A 16,423-nucleotide genomic window follows, 5' to 3' on the forward strand; every position below is an offset into this window, starting at 1 on the left:
TTGCTCATGGAATCCAGATTGTACAGGTTCATTACACATCTCTACACAATATGGTATCCCATCGACGTAACACAGTTCTACATGAATGCATACATATCTTCTGACTCTCTGACCATCACTTCCAGAGTCCATAATCATCAAGTGGTCCTCACTTCGGAAGACATTCGAGCCACCTATGGGTTTCCACAAAGAGATGATTCTTACAAATCCAACCTTACTTATTATCACTACGATCCGGAAGATTTCTACGAGTCTATCAAGAACAACCAAGCCCCTTCGAAGACAGAGATCACGTGGCCATTAAAGAAAAAGTGGTTTCGGCTGAATTATGAATTTACAGTTGACATTTTCAACAAGGTTGTTGATCATAAGACTTCAGGCACCGATGATGTGACAAAAGAGAAACTAAAGATGCTGCATGCCTTTCTTCATGAACTTAAGGTTGACTGGTCGAAGATTATTTTCAACAATCTTGTTCACACCATCACCTACCACAGGAAGAGTCCAGGAGACATCAACAAGAAACTAGGGTACGGTTTTATGATAAGTCATCTTCTTGTCACTAAGGGAGTTTTAATGCGGCCAGGACCGAAAGCTTGCCATATAAAGCAGAAGCCATCTGGCTATGATAAGCAGAAAGCATTGGAACTGGGGATTCCAGTTGAGTTGGTTAAAACCAAACGAAAGTCCAGAACGCCAAAGGCATCCGAAGATGATCAACCCAAGCCAAAACGACAAAGGAAAGAAAAACACTCCTCTCGGGATAAGATAAAAAGGACTGATGATGATCAACCATTGCCAACACCTCCAAAATCTCCCCAAAAGAAGAAGAGTACAACCCCACCTCCAAAATCTCCACCACCGGAAACAATAGTTGTGAAAGACTCCTCCGAAGAAGACAATTTGATCGTTTCAAGACTTGGTAAAAAGGGTCACTTTCGCTCTCCTGTCAAATCAAAGCATTCCCCGAAGGAAGGAGCTAGACCGAAAGCAGTAGACACGAGAGAAGCACTTCCGCAGGGGGAAGATAGAACGAAAGAAACATCTCTTCAGGGGGAAGATCAACCGAAAATTGTTTCTCTAGAAAGATTTTCTAATGCTCAAGTACCAAAAACTGGTCCCTATTCTTCACCAGTCCTCCATCCATAAGAACCCACTTCGGCAGAGCAACTCCCTCGTGGGTTGACACAAGAACCTGCTAATGTGGAGATGGAGGCCAGCCACTTAAGCCTCCACAAGAACCTGGTTCACCAGAAAAAACGACAAAGGTGGCTGAAGCGTTGATTGAAGATCCATCTCTGCCCCAAGAACCTACTAATGCAGAGCAGGTAATTCTGACACAAGAACCTGCATTGGTAGACGAGACAGCTACTCCAGCTATTCCACAAGTATCAGCACCAATTTCCAAAGCAGCTGTTCCACCACCATCACGAGATCAAGTGCTCCGAGAGTCCATTGAAAGTAACTATCAACGAGTTTTGCAGTGGAAAAAGTGGCGCACAGCCCCCTTAAGTACCTTCATTGAAACATTTGACGTCATGCAAGACGAAGAACAATTTGCCCTGAAGTGGATTGGTACAGATGATGTCTCCAAAGCACTTCGTCTTGAAGAAATAAGACGAGTATTCTCCTATAGAATGACCAATCGCACTCTTGGAAAAGACAAAGCCCCAATCTGCATCGAACTTAACAAGTGACCGTTGGATCTAGCAGTTGAAGAAGAATTAAAACAACTCCGATATGCCTTGCTGCTATCAAAAGTCAAAACTACTTTAGAGAAAGACCACCAGAATGATCCAAACTGCAATATCAGTGGCTCGAAAGATGAGCATGGACGAGAAATTGAGGAAGACGAGAGTGACATGAATAAGGAAGATAAAGATACTGATGACGATGATGTCGATGATGCTGATGATGAGCATGATGATAATGATGATGACAATGACAACGATGATGATCTGGGCAATGCAGGAGTCCAAGGAAGTGATCCGGCTTATGACAGTGATCCAATATTGATCGGACCTGATTATGATACCTTTCCTCAGAGATCTCCACTTCGAAAGTTGCCCTCTGACAGTGATGACACGAAGGAAGCATCACACCAAGCCCAACAGATTTCAAATAAACATCCCGAAGATATGTCTCGTGCAATCGTCCCGCATATTCCCCCCATGGACGAGACTCCAATCAAGCGTGAAGAAGCAACTGAGGGAAAAATGGAAGCCTCACCTATTCTTCTCAGCTCAGCAAGTGGTGAAAAAAGGGAAGCACCACCTCAAGATCACTCAAGCCTCGCGAATCTTTTGGTTCTGAAGCCAAGTACATCTTCACAGGTCTCTCCAAGAGAGAACAGACAAACCTGAGGCAGAGACTCATGAAGAACAACAAAGTAACTATGGATGGCATAGGAAACTTTGTGGATTTTGTACCCTATGAAGAGGGAAGTGGTAAACGTTTTGAGGGTTGCAACGTTCCTATCTGGCTCAAGACAAAGGACAATCATACAAGGCAAGATCACATAAGCACCCAAAACGAAAGGATCAAAAGAGAAAACAGAGAGTTATGGAAGAAACATGAAGATGAAGTCAAAAGAAGAGAGGATGAATCAAAGGAAAGAGAAAGAATAAATAATAAAGAAGCTGATTGAAGATCTTTCAAATGTAACCAAAGACTCTCCACAAGGTGTCATTCACAATGCAGCTTTCAAAGTGCACATTGAGTCGGGAAAAAGCTATCAAGAAGGAATGAACTCGTTTGAACTGATCTCGTGGTGGAAAGCAGGAATAGTCGAAGGAAGAAACATTCGTGAAGCCTACAACAACTACACAAGTCTGAATATCAAAGGAAAACATGAAGATCTTGTCAAGACAAATCCAATAAAGGTCTTCAGAAAAAGGATTAATGAGGAAATCGACTTCACCAGAATGCTCAAACAACAAAAGGAAAGGGATGACCGTGAACATGAGGAAGCTGAACAACAGAAGTCAAAACTCTTGGAATTGTAAGATATCCTTTCGTTCTGCTTTCATTATAAAGTTTTTGTAATATTCACCATCTTAATATGAAACTCTCATTGTCACACATCTCGTGTCACTTGTCTGAGTTATTTGTCCTTGTCTTAATTTTTAATGCTTTCATCCTAGAAAAGACGTGTAAACTCTCAAGTATGGCTGCTTTTATAATAGAAAAATTCTTTATGGAACCTTTATCAGCCTTATAAGAAGAGTATAGGTTTTGGCATCATCAAAAAGGGGGAAATTGTTAGGAACCTTGTATTAGGATTTTGATGATACCAATGTAATGTAGAAAGTAGACCCCTAACTATTTACTTTTTCGATTGTTACTTTCGTCCTAGACGAGAGTTGCCATAAATTCCCTGTAATTCGTGTTAAGATAGACAAACACACGAAAATGAGTTATGTCTAGTTGATAGGGTCTCCAAGCCGAAAGAAGACACAAGGCGTGATGAACAACAACGAGAATTAATTAGGAGTTGTCAACTATCTCGAAAGGACAGATTCATTAAAGATAATTCTCACCAAGCATTCTTTCTCATCAACAACGAGAAGAATGTTTTGTATGTCCAATTTGACAACATCCTAGGAACATAAGGACCTCAACTTGTGGGACACGTATACCAAGGAGCATTAAATGAAGATGTACCATCTCCTGGAGCTAAAGGACAAAACCCTAATGTTCTCCATACCTTCAACGGCTACATGGTACAATCTCATTAATAGAGCATTTTATGCATGAAGCTCCTCGGTCCTTATCCACTGGATAAAAGGTTCGAAAATTTCATCTCCCTCCAATGGATGAATTTTCATCACCTATATAAACCCACCTTCATCAACTAAGAAGGTGCTGGTTTTTATTCACTCGATCTAAACATACGCAAAAGCTCTTAAACGCTCTCAGCTCTCTCTCTCTCAAGCTTTTGTGAACCAGTGTTAAGGTGCTAAGATATTTGAAGAAGTTCATTGATCATCATCTTACACCTTAAAGAAGTCTTGCCATTTGTACGAAGCAATCATCTCACACAGTCAAGACTTCATAAAGTTGGAGAAATCAGAAATCTTTTTCTACCAACCTCAACTCTGAAGAAGAAGTTGATAGAGGCGGAGTAAACTCGAGGAGTTGAAAAACCTACGAAGGCTGTCCGGCTTAGTGATCAAGGAAGTCTTTGTGTAATTGTACTAACGAGTGATAGTGCAATCCTTCCATAAGTTGTGGAAGAAGAGTGGAGTAGGCAACGTTAGCCGAACCACTATAAAATCTCTTGTCCCTTTTATCTCCTTATTTTCGCATTTCATTTCTGCATCATATTGTCCTCATCATCTTTACCGGAAGCCTTCTCTACAACGTAAACTCGTGCAAAGCAAATAATCATTTGACATTTCCGCTGCGCCAAAACACCAAAAGGTGGCTTTTAGGGCAAAATATGAAAAGAGTCTATTCACCCCCCCCCCCCCCCCCCCCCTTCTCTAGACTCTCATTTCTATCGGGACCAACACTATTAACCAGTGGGTAAGGACCTGGGAGCTTCTTGCATTAAATGCACCATTAATGAGCTTGTACCTTGTAGCCGTTGATGGCATGGAGAGCCTTAGGGTTTTGTCCTTTAGCTCCAGGAAATAGTACATCTTCATTTAATATCCCTTGATATGTGTGTCCCACAAGTTGATGTCCTTTTTATCCTAGGATGTTGTCAAGTCAGACAGAGGAGACATTCTTCTTACTGTTGGTGGGAAGAGATGTCTTAAAGAATTGTCGTTAATAAAACCGTCCTTTCGTGTTAAATGACAACTCCTCTTAAACTCTCGCTGAACTTGCTTCATGCTTCGTGTCTTCTTTGGTCTTGATAACCCTAACAACTAATCATAACTCGCCTTCGTGTGTTTGGCTAGCTTAACACGAATTACACATGAGTTATGGCAACTTTCGTCTAGGACGAGAGCAACGATCAAAAAGTAATAACGGTTAGGGGTCTACTTTCTAGGTTACATTGGTATCATCAAAATTCTAATACAAGTGTTCCTAACAGCTTTGGACAATTCAAAGATGTATAAGTTCTTTACTGTGGTTTGTATACAGTCAATGATTGGTTAATTATTAAAATTTAGAATTAGTAATGGGACAATGTTTGGTGAATTATGATAAAATATATAGTTACTTTTACATGTAAAATCATAATGATTTGCACTATCATTATTAATATAATTGAGTGTTTTTAATAATATTATTAATTTAATTTGTAATTTCTTCCTAGGAATATAATCGATGAAGTGAATTTTGAAATTGGTGTGCATGCAAGAATTTTAATAACCATATATTGAAATTTAAAATCATATACGAATATCTGAGCTATCAATTTCTATCCCAAAATGGAGATTAATTAATACAATGACATACAAAGTTGCAAAAAACGATAGGCGTCGATTTATTATTTATTTATATATATTTTTTTAAAAAAATTTAAATTAAAAATTATGAAATTCACTAATAAAACATAAGGTTCCTCTAATTTTTTCTTACAAATTATTTACATAAGTGGTTGTAAAATCGTTTTGAATTGTTGAAATCATCTAAATACATAAAAAAATTAAAATTAAGAGCAAAAGAAGCATTTTTTTTTTTTTGCGGTGTATAGATCTTGAAAAAATACGCGATTTAAAAAAAAATGTCCAAAATGGACAACCGAGTCAAAAGTTATGCCTTCCCGAACTTTTAACACTTTAAAACAAAAAAATAAAAAATAAAAAATAAAATAAAAAATAAACGGCCGGTTCAGGCGGCCGCCTAGCCGGCAGGCCGCGAAGGAGGCCGATTCCGACCTTCCTTGCGGCGGCCGCCTAGCGTCTAGGCGCGATTTTTGCAACCATTGACATCTTTTATATTGAATAATACAATATTATCATATATAGCTCAGAACGGGAAGGTTTACAATGTGGTATACAAAAAATGGGAAGGTTTAGAGCTTTGGACAAAAGGAAGAAAAAGACTTTGGTTTTTACTTGTCAAAAAGGTAACCTCAAAACCTTTTTCTTAAAAACGTCATTTCACTATGTATAAATGTATGTAAATAAATATGATAATACTCTATATCGTTTCTAAATTTTTAATTACTATTTCATATTCTTTACTTGTTAAGTTAAATTATTTTAGTTGTTGAGTCAATTCTTCTGAATAATTACCAGAATAATTATCATCTATTTCTATAATAATTTCATGGTAATTTTTTTGTTCTACTAATGTAACTTTGTTTAATTTTATTATTAGTGTGCTTTAGTAATTTTTACCGATTCAATTTTATTCTAATTATTACTACCCTAATCTGGATATTCTAAAATTTTAAATATTTTTCATAATATTTCTATTATATTTGATACTAATTATTGTCTTTTTCAACTATTTGGTTTTCAAATTCTTCTATCATTTTGTCTAACTAGTATTTGCACCGGTGTGATGCACGACCATAATAATAATAATAATAATAATAATAATAATAATAATAATAATAATAATAATAATAATAATAATAATAATAATAATAATACTAATACTAATAATAATAATAATAATAATAATAATATTTCTATATAATAAATCCATATCATCTTAGCCAATCACAAAGTAGCATTTTCTATAAGAAAAAAAAAAACTTACTAATAAATAGACTGTTTTCTAGAATATTCTTTCATAAGTAGTGGATAACTGACAAATCTCTATCTCTATTTATCTATATATTCTCAATTTATCAAAAAAAAAAATGCGTTCACATTAGGCGGGAAATGCTACTTTGTGATTGGCCAAGATGATATATGGCTTTATTATATAGAATAATAATAATAATAATAATAATAATAATAATAAAAGACTCATTGAAAACTGAAAAGACTCTTTGAAAATAACATCTGGTCATTATTTTTTCCTTGGAGATATAAAAAACTTATTAATATATAGACTGTTTTCTAGAATATTCTTTCCTTAGTAGAGGATAACTTTCAAATCTCTATCTCTATTTATCTATATATATTCTCTATTTATCAAAAAAAAAAAATGCGTTCACACTAGGCGGGAAAATGCTACTTTGTGATTGGCCAAGATGATATGGCTTTATTGTATATATATATATATATATATATATATATATATACAATAAAGCCATATCATCTTGGCCAATCACAAAGTAGCATTTTCCCGCCTAGTGTGAACGCATTTTAAATGGCTAATATATAAAAAACTTATTAATATATAGACTGTTTTCTAGAATATTCTTTCCTTAGTATAGGATAACTTTCAAATCTCTATCTCTATTTATCTATATATATTCTATATTTATCAAAAAAAAATGCGTTCACACTAGGCGGGAAAATGCTACTTTGTGATTGGCCAAGATGATATGGCTTTATTATATATATATATATATATATATATATATATATATATATATATATATATATATATATATATATATATATATATACTAGTTTTTTACGCGCATTGCGCGATTGAGATAATGCCCAATGTTCTTTTTAAATAAGTACTTTAAAGTATGTCAATGCAATATTATATTGGAATTGTTGTTCATGCATAGATAATTGAATGTTGAATTTGTGTATTTTAATTGGTAATTCTAAGTTTATAAATGCAAGATAATATAATCAAGATTTATTATAATTGTAAATAAAATAATTGTATGGGTATGGTTGAAACCAAATACGGGACATAAGGGAGAGCAAATAAAAATTAAAGCATAAAATATTAAATATATACTAATATTGTTTGAGGAGATTTCGGCAGTTGGATTTGTGGTTAGAGTTCTATTAAGACTTTAATATTAAAATTAGATGAGAACTCAATGAATTGTATTGAATGATTTGATTACAAATGTGCCGATTACAGGTATATATAAAGAGAGAGTCCTCAGGAAGGAAGACTGTGATAGGGAATCATTATCTAACTCAAATACATAGAGAACTGAATGAAATGTATTGAATGATTTTATTACAAATAGGGGTGTCAAAGTGGGCCGAAGCCCGCGGGTTAGCCCGCACCCGCCCCGCAATGGGGCGGGTTAGGGCCGCAAGAAATTAGGCTCGCGAAAATGCGGGCCTAACGGGCATGGTCCGCAGAGGGCCAGAGCCCGCGCGGCTTGCTGGTCGACCCGCGGGCCAGGTCATATTTAAAAAGTAAATAAATATATTATATATATAATATCTTTTTTTTAAAAAAAAATCAAATATATATAATATCTTAATTCTTAGGCAATGTGTAGATCTAACTATCTAAGAGTACGCAGAAGGGGAGAAATCCAATAATTCAATAATCCTTCGCCAATTCTTAATTCAATAATTCCTAGAGTACGTAGTTCTTCGGTTCTCCCGTCTCCATCCGCCTCCAACTCTATCAAATAATTACTAAAACTAAATCATCAATTCATACATATTTATGAATTACTAAATCGCCTCCAAGTCTAGCAAACATACATATTTATATATGTATTATACACAGACGGGAATTGTAGAGAAAAAATCTGAAGCCGAGAGAGAAATCGAGTGTGCTGTTGAACCTGTGATTTGATCACCCTTCTACAGTTCTGCTGAACGCGCGGTATCGATCCGGGAGATTTGGGCGAAGTTTATGGATTTTATGGAAGTTTCCAGTGCCATATTTCAAGCGGTTTTAACATGTTTATATACTATTTAATATATTTTTTTTTAAATTTAAGTAATGGCCCGCGGGCCAGCCCGCGAGACCCGCAAACCCGCATGGGGCGGGCTTGAGTTGTATAGTTCCAAGCCCGCGGGCTTCGCGGGCCGGCCCGCCAAAGCCCAACAAATAAAAAGTCCGCGGTGGGGCGGGCCTAATGAGGCGGGCCGGCCCGTATTGACACCCCTAATTACAAATGTGCTGATTACAAGTATATATAAAGAGAGAGTCTCAAGGAAACTGGGATAGAGAATCATAATTTAACTCAAATACATAGGTATATATGCGATGTATATAGGTATATGATATTTAGGATATTTAGACAGATCAAATCTATCAACAAAGCCTCCAACTCATAATCTAATAGTGCTCTTGTTTTACCCGCTAGGCAGCTCAACTGGTCATAGAGGTGAAACTTTGAAAGAATGACCAGGGATCGAGTCTCACCAGCGGCAGTGTGGGAGCAACCTCTCAAAGTGAATACTCTGTCGGGTTGGGGTTCTTCCTTTTGGAAGAATACTGTTCTTGTTTTGGCAAAATATCCACAGTCACGATTTTTTTCTGCTTGTTCAGATCGGTCCGATATTACAGAACTTTAATTTATCTTGCAAGATAGACCATGTTCTCTTGCCCATTTATTCACAAATTATAGTAAGTGATTGTTGGTGCCTCATTTACATTTCATAATAAAGCAGAATCTAGCCACAAAATTTTCCTTCCAAAGTGTTAATACATTTTGATAGAAACAAGATTAGCAAGTATGAATGCATTAATTGTGTGGGTAGATGTATTTATACATATATTCTTTGAAGTTATTATGTGTATTTATATTTTATAAATTATATTTTATTATTGTAGCTCTATCTCTATTTTTATCTCTATATGTATTAAAGCATTATGAAAATATATCTACATAAAAAATATATCTTCGGTATAAATAATTTCTATAACTGAGTGGCTAGACAACGAGCTAATTAGCTCAATTAATACAAATCCTAAACGCTGATATATAAAATATCTAAAGTTACAGCATCGAATGTATATATATCTACACGTTAGCTATTAATTGGGCAATTATTTGCTTGAAGTCAAACAATGATAACATCAGAAAACATAATCGGTGCAACTCAATTCTTCAATTATATTAGGAATAAGGTTCAAATTGGCCACTGAACGTAACCTGAAAATGCAATTAGGCCACTGAACGAAAAAAAGTGCAATTAGGCCATTGAACACTCAAAAACTGTGCAATTAGGCCACTGAACTCTCCAAACGTATGCAATTTTACCGGATAGCAGGTTACCATCAATTTTAGTAGGTTACCTGCTTACGTGACAGCTTAGTTGGCATTTTTAATAATTTTTAAATAATTTTTAATAATTAATTTTAATAATAAATTTTATAAAAAATTAAATAAAAAATAAAATAAAGTCGTTTTTATTTAAAAAAAAATTTTTTAATAAAAAGTTATTATTAAAATTTATTAAAAATTAATTAAAATTTATTAAAAATGCCAACTCAGCTGCCACGTAAGCAGATAACCTGCTAAAATTGAGGGTAACCTGCTATCGGGTGAAATTGCACATTTTTGGAGTGTTCAGTGGCCTAATTGCACTTTTTTTCGTTCAGTGGCCTAATTGCATTTTCAGGTTACGTTCAGTGGCCAATTTGAACCTTATTCCATTATATTATATAATATTCGATGTTATAATTTATACAATTGTATATCGATATAAATATTTTTTAAATATTATAACAAATTCATCCCGTGCAACGCAGGGACGAAAATACTAGTAAAAATATAAAGCGATATCTGCATGTTCAATCACTTGTACAATTTAAAAAAATTAAAATTATGTAATATGTTTTCCTATTTTAGGAATAAAGTAATTGAAATTCCCTTAAATTATAGACTGGAATATAATGCGCATTTATTTTTAAAACAAACATTTTAAGCAAACAAATTACTTTCAATCTTTATTTATCTCCAAATATAGTAACAGATATAACTAATAAATCATGTAATTTATACTGTGGATATATGATAAATTCGTAAATGCATAATAAAATTAAAAGGGAAGTAAGTCCTATTATATAGTATATAATATAATATTTAATATGAAATTTTAACCAAAAAAAGAAAAAAAATTAGAGCAGTTTTCGAATTTCAACTTTGCTAATCCTACTATAAATTAGGTACGCTTATGCTTCTAGCTTTCAGTATCATATCATTTCTGTCTCGATATCCGGCGATGGCGACAGTAAACTACCGACCACCCAGGATCAGATTTTCGTTTGAGTCGACGTTGCGTTCAGGGAGGGATACGAGAACGATGATAATCCTAGAAATTGTTTTGAAACACAAAGGCACGATTTTCTTGAGAGATCGGCGGCGGGGTGAGATTGTTGATTCCTATGAGAGAAACACCGATTCGAGCGTTTCTTTTCCTCTTCTCTTGGATTCTCGTGTTGGGTTGTCCTATTTCAACATCGGGGCTTTTAGGGCCCAAGTTTTTGAGCGGATGCCGGGATTGGCTCCCTCCATAGCCAGCGAGCTTTCCCGACAAATGTTCATGTACGCGCGACGAGTTTCACTTGCCCGTCTGGCCCTCAATGACGACAACGGTATACTGGTGGTCACGGCTCGCGTGGAGATTGACGAGGAGGAGGAGGAGGGTGAGTCGTCGAACCCGCCAAGGGGTTTGAGTTTGGGTGAGATTAACGGGTTGAAGCAAGAAGAGTTTAAGAGTAGCGGTGCAGAAGAGGAATCATCATCCTGTTCCATTTGTTGGGAAGAGTTTTCGGTGGGAGTGAATATTACGCCATTGCCATGTTCTCACACCTTTCACCATACCTGCATTGCTACATGGTTTGAGAAACAGGCAACCTGCCCGCTTTGCCGATTCCACATCACACAACCATGCTCATCTTGATCAATCATAGCTCAGAATGGGAAGGTTTACAGCATGGGATACAAAAATGGGAATGAAGGTTTGGGGCTTTGGACAATTCAAAAGCTCTCAGGAAAAGGGGCTTTGGACAATTCAAAGATGTGTAAGTTCTGTACTGTGGTTTGTATACAGTCAATGATTCACCAATCAACAATGATTTGTTAATTATTAAAATTTAGTATTAGTAATGGGACAATGTTTGGTCAATTATGATAAAATATATAGTTACTTTTACATGTAAAATCATAATGATTTGCACTATGGTTATTAATATAATTGAGTGTTTTTAATAACATTATTAATTTAATTTGTAATTTCCTCTTACAAAAAATTTAAATGACCATATATTGAAATTTAAAATCATATAAGAATATCTGATCTATCAATTTCTATCCCAAAATGGAGATTAATTAATACAATGACATCTTTTATCTTTTATATTGAATAATACAATATTATCATATATAGCTCGGGAAGGTTTACAATGTAGTATACAAAAAATGGGAAGGTTTAGAGCTTTGGACAAAAGGAAGAAAAAGACTTTGGTTTTTTACTTGTTAAAAAAGGTAACCCCAAAACCTTTTTTTCTAAAAACGTCATTTCAGTGTGTATAAACTTAAGTAAATAAATATGATAACACTCTATATTGTTTTTCTAAATTTTTAATTACTATTTCATATTCCTTACTTGTTAAGTAAATTCTTTTAGTTGTTGAGTCAATTCTTCTGAATAATTATCAGAATAATTATCATCTATTTCTATAATAGTATTGTGGTAATTTTTTTGTTCTACCAATGTAGCTTTGTTTAATTTTATTAGTGTGCTTTAATAATTTTTACAGATTCAATTTTATTCTAATTATTACTACCATAATCTGGATATTCTAAATTTTTAAACATTTTTCGTAATATTTCTATTATATTTGATACTAATTATTGTCTTTTTTCAACTATTTGGTTTTCAAATTCTTCTATCATTTTGTCTTTTATATATATATATATATATATATATATATATATATATATATATATATATATATATATATATATACACACACACACGAATATATATATAAAACGGACCCAAAGGTTATATATGCATATATATCTACGAAAAAGATATACCAATATATATCAACAAAAAATTGGAACTTATAATCCTCAGATTATAATTCCAATCCAACAAGAAAGTAGAAAGGATTTTTGCTTAGAGCATAATCCAAAACAAGAAAGAAGGAGGGGAAGAAAGATTGTAAGTACGAGTTAGGCGAAGTGTTTTTTTCTTTAAAACCTTATTTGTCACCTCCCAAAAGTGCTAGGAATGTTGTGGCCTATGCTTCCCAGGATAAAACGTACTACGGTTCGACGTTTGAGCACCCAAACGAACGAACCCGGCGAACTAGAGCACTGACAGAACACAATCGGCAAGAACGGAGTAGGAGCAGAACTATGTGTGTGTTGTGTCTCTTTGTTCGTAGTTCTTCACTACTTCACTGTGTAAAAAATATGCTGTCCCACTCCCTTCTTATATAGGAGGTGAAGAATTAATAGCATTCAATTTTGGCATTTAATGCACGATTTGTAACACCTGAAACAGCTACCATTAATTAAGATTTAATTCAAAAATTAAAACTGGAATTAATCTTGTATGAATAAAGACAATAATTAGTATCAAATAGTGGGGCAAATCCTCTTCCTAAATCAATGTGGGACAAAAGCTCACTTTTTCCCTTCATATTTCCAACTCGATGGGTCTACTTTGAGAATCAATATTTCATTCACCCATTATCCGTTTTGAGCGTACAATATATCAATCTCTTCGTCTCACTACGAAGAACCCGGATCCACTTTGACCCGACCCAAATCAGAAGTAGACCCCACTGATAATTGTACCACAAAATAGCCACTTAATATGGCATTTTAATGCCATTTTCCAACATATATATATATATATATATATATATATATATATATATATATATATATATATATATATATAGGGATGCACTCATGTGCGAATAAGTGCCCAGGAGCGAATATGAGAATGAATCAGCGCGCGACACTTGTCCTATCCAAGTAAAAAGTGTAGGTAAAATCACTTACAAGTGCACCTATTTTCACCTATAAGTGAATGTATTTTTAAAACAAACATTTTAAGCAAAAAAATTACTTTCAATCATTATATTATTTACCTCCAAATATAGTAACAGATATAACTAATAAATCATGTAATTTATACTGAGGATATAAATATGATAAATTCGTAAATGCATAATAATAACATTAAAAGCGAAGTATGTCCTATTATATAGTATATAATATACCCGCGCTATGCACGGGAAAAAATTATGTTATTATAAATATAAATAAAAAATAGAAAAATTAAAATATTTTAAATTATTTAACATAATAATATTTTTAAGCTTTCAATGGTCAAGTATTTATTATTTTTATAGAATACAAAATTACAATTACAATTTAAATTAAAATTATAATTTTGTATGATTAATATAATCTCTAATTATGTGCATATTCAAATAAACTTATAGAGAGAATTTACATAATTACATTGATTTATTCTTAATTGTATTTCATCTATATTATAATTTTCACAATACGAATAATAACTAAGATAATTACATTTGGAAAACAAATTTCAAATTTTGTATGTGTAAATTTAAACTCTAATTGAACACATTTTTTATATGATTATATAATATATAGCTATTTTATTTTTCAAAAGTATATTTTTTATATGATTATATAATATATAGCTATTTTATTTTTTAAATGTTGTGTTTTTTTTTTTTAATAATAAAAGATATTGTGGCATTAATTATAACATTAATTATTTCCCAAACCATATAAATAAATATAAAAAAAATAGAAAAAATAAATATTTTAAAATTATTTAATATAATAATATTTTTGAGCTTCCATTTGTCAAGTATTTATTATTTTTATAGAATACAAAATTACAATTAAAATTAAAATTAAAATTAAAATTAAAATTAAAATTAAAATTAAAATTAAAATTAAAATTAAAATTTTGTATATGATTAATATAATCTCTAATTATGTACATATTCAAATAAACTTATAGAGATAATTTACATAATTACATTGATTTATTCTTAATTGTATTTCATCTATATTATAATTTTTCACAATACAAATAATAACTAAGATAATTACATTTGGAAAGCAAATTTCAAATTTTGTGTGTAAATTTAAACTCTAATTGAACACATTTTTTATATGATTATATAATATATAGCTATTTTATTTTTCAAAAGTATATTTTTCATATGATTATATAATATATAGCTATTTTATTTTTAAATATTGTGTTTTTTTTTTAATAATAAAGGATGTTGTGGCATTAATTGTAACATTAATTATTTCCCAAACCATATAGCTTTATTATATAAATAAAGGATAAAGGATAATAATATTTAATAAGAAATTTTAACCAAAAGAAAAAAAGAAAAAAAAATTAGAGCGGTTTTCAAATTTCAACTTTGCTCATCCTACTATAAATTAGGTACGCTTATGCTTCTAGCCTTAGTATCATTTCTGTCTTCAATTCTCTCCGGCGATGGCGACAGTAAACTTCCGCCCACCCTCGATCACATTTTCGTTTGAGTCGAGCTTGCGTCCAGGGAGGGATACAAGAACGATGATAATAGAAATTGTTTTGAAACACAAACACACGGTTTTCTTGAGAGATTCGCTGCGGGGTGAGATTGTTGATTCCTATGAGAGAAACACGGATTCAAGCGTTTCTTTTGATTTGCCCTTGGATTCTGTTGTTGGGTTGTCCTTTTTTCACTTCAGGCCTTTCAGGGCCCACGTTTTTGAGCAGATGCCGGGATTGGCTCCCTCCATAGCCAGCGAGCTTTCCCGACAAATGTTCCAGTACGCGCGACGAGTTTCACTTGTCCGTCTGGGCCTCAATGACGACAACGGTATACTGGTGGTCATGGCTCGCGTGGAGATTGACGAGGAGGAGGAGAGTGATGGGTCGTCGTCGTCCTCGAACCCGCCAAGGGGTTTGAGTTTGGATGAGATTAACGGGTTGAAGCAAGAAGCGTTCAAGAGTAGTGGTGCAGAAGAGGAATCACCATCCTGTTCCATTTGCTGGGAAGAGTTTTCGGTGGGAGTAAATATTACGCCATTGCCATGTTCTCACACCTTTCACCATAGCTGCATTGTTACCTGGCTTGAGAAACAGGCAACCTGCCCGCTTTGCCGATTCCATATCACATAACCATAGCTCAGAATAGGAAGGTTTTTACTTGTCAAAAACGACCGAGAATTTCAAAGATGTATAAGTTCTGTACTGTGGTTTGTCTACAGTCAACGATTCACCAATCAAGGTTAATTATCAAAATTTAGAATTAAATGGGACAATGTTTGGTCAATTATGATAAAATTAATAGTTACTTTTACATGTAAAATCATAAAGATTTGTACTATGGTTTATTAATATAATTGAGTGTTTTTTAATAACATTATTAATTTAATTTGTAATTTCCTCCCAAGAATATAATTGATGAAGTGAATTTTGTAATTGGTGTGTAGGCCAGAATTTTAATGACCATATATTGAAATTTAAAATCATATAAGAATATCAGATCTATATATCAATTTCTATCCCAAAATGGAGATGAATACAATGATTTTATTCTAATTATTACCCTAATCTGGCCGGATATTCTAAATTTTTAAATATTTTCGTAATATTTCTATTATATTTGA

At 33.4% G+C, this 16,423-nt stretch overlaps 2 protein-coding genes across 2 annotated transcripts; both read left to right on the plus strand.

The window, feature by feature from the left end:
• Positions 1-10,964: 10,964 nt before the first annotated feature.
• LOC109159378 (probable E3 ubiquitin-protein ligase RHY1A) lies at positions 10,965-11,645 on the plus strand. The gene has a single exon (XM_019307495.1). It carries the CDS (start codon positions 10,965-10,967, stop codon positions 11,643-11,645), a length of 681 nt encoding a protein of 226 aa, XP_019163040.1.
• A 3,615-nt stretch (positions 11,646-15,260) lies between these two features.
• Positions 15,261-15,932, plus strand: LOC109159380 (E3 ubiquitin-protein ligase RNF12-B-like). Its single transcript, XM_019307496.1, has one exon. The coding sequence runs from the start codon at positions 15,261-15,263 to the stop codon at positions 15,930-15,932; it is 672 nt and encodes a 223-aa protein (XP_019163041.1).
• The last annotated feature ends 491 nt before the right edge of the window (positions 15,933-16,423 follow it).

The sequence above is a fragment of the Ipomoea nil genome, unplaced genomic scaffold (genome assembly GCF_001879475.1).
Source record: "Ipomoea nil cultivar Tokyo-kokei standard unplaced genomic scaffold, Asagao_1.1 scaffold2827, whole genome shotgun sequence".
NCBI lineage: Eukaryota > Viridiplantae > Streptophyta > Magnoliopsida > Solanales > Convolvulaceae > Ipomoea > Ipomoea nil.

Coding starts and splice junctions, on each gene's coding strand:
- LOC109159380 (XM_019307496.1), top strand. CDS start 15,261: ATGGCGACAGTAAACTTCCGCCCACCCTCGATCACATTTTCGTTTGAG.
- LOC109159378 (XM_019307495.1), top strand. CDS start 10,965: ATGGCGACAGTAAACTACCGACCACCCAGGATCAGATTTTCGTTTGAG.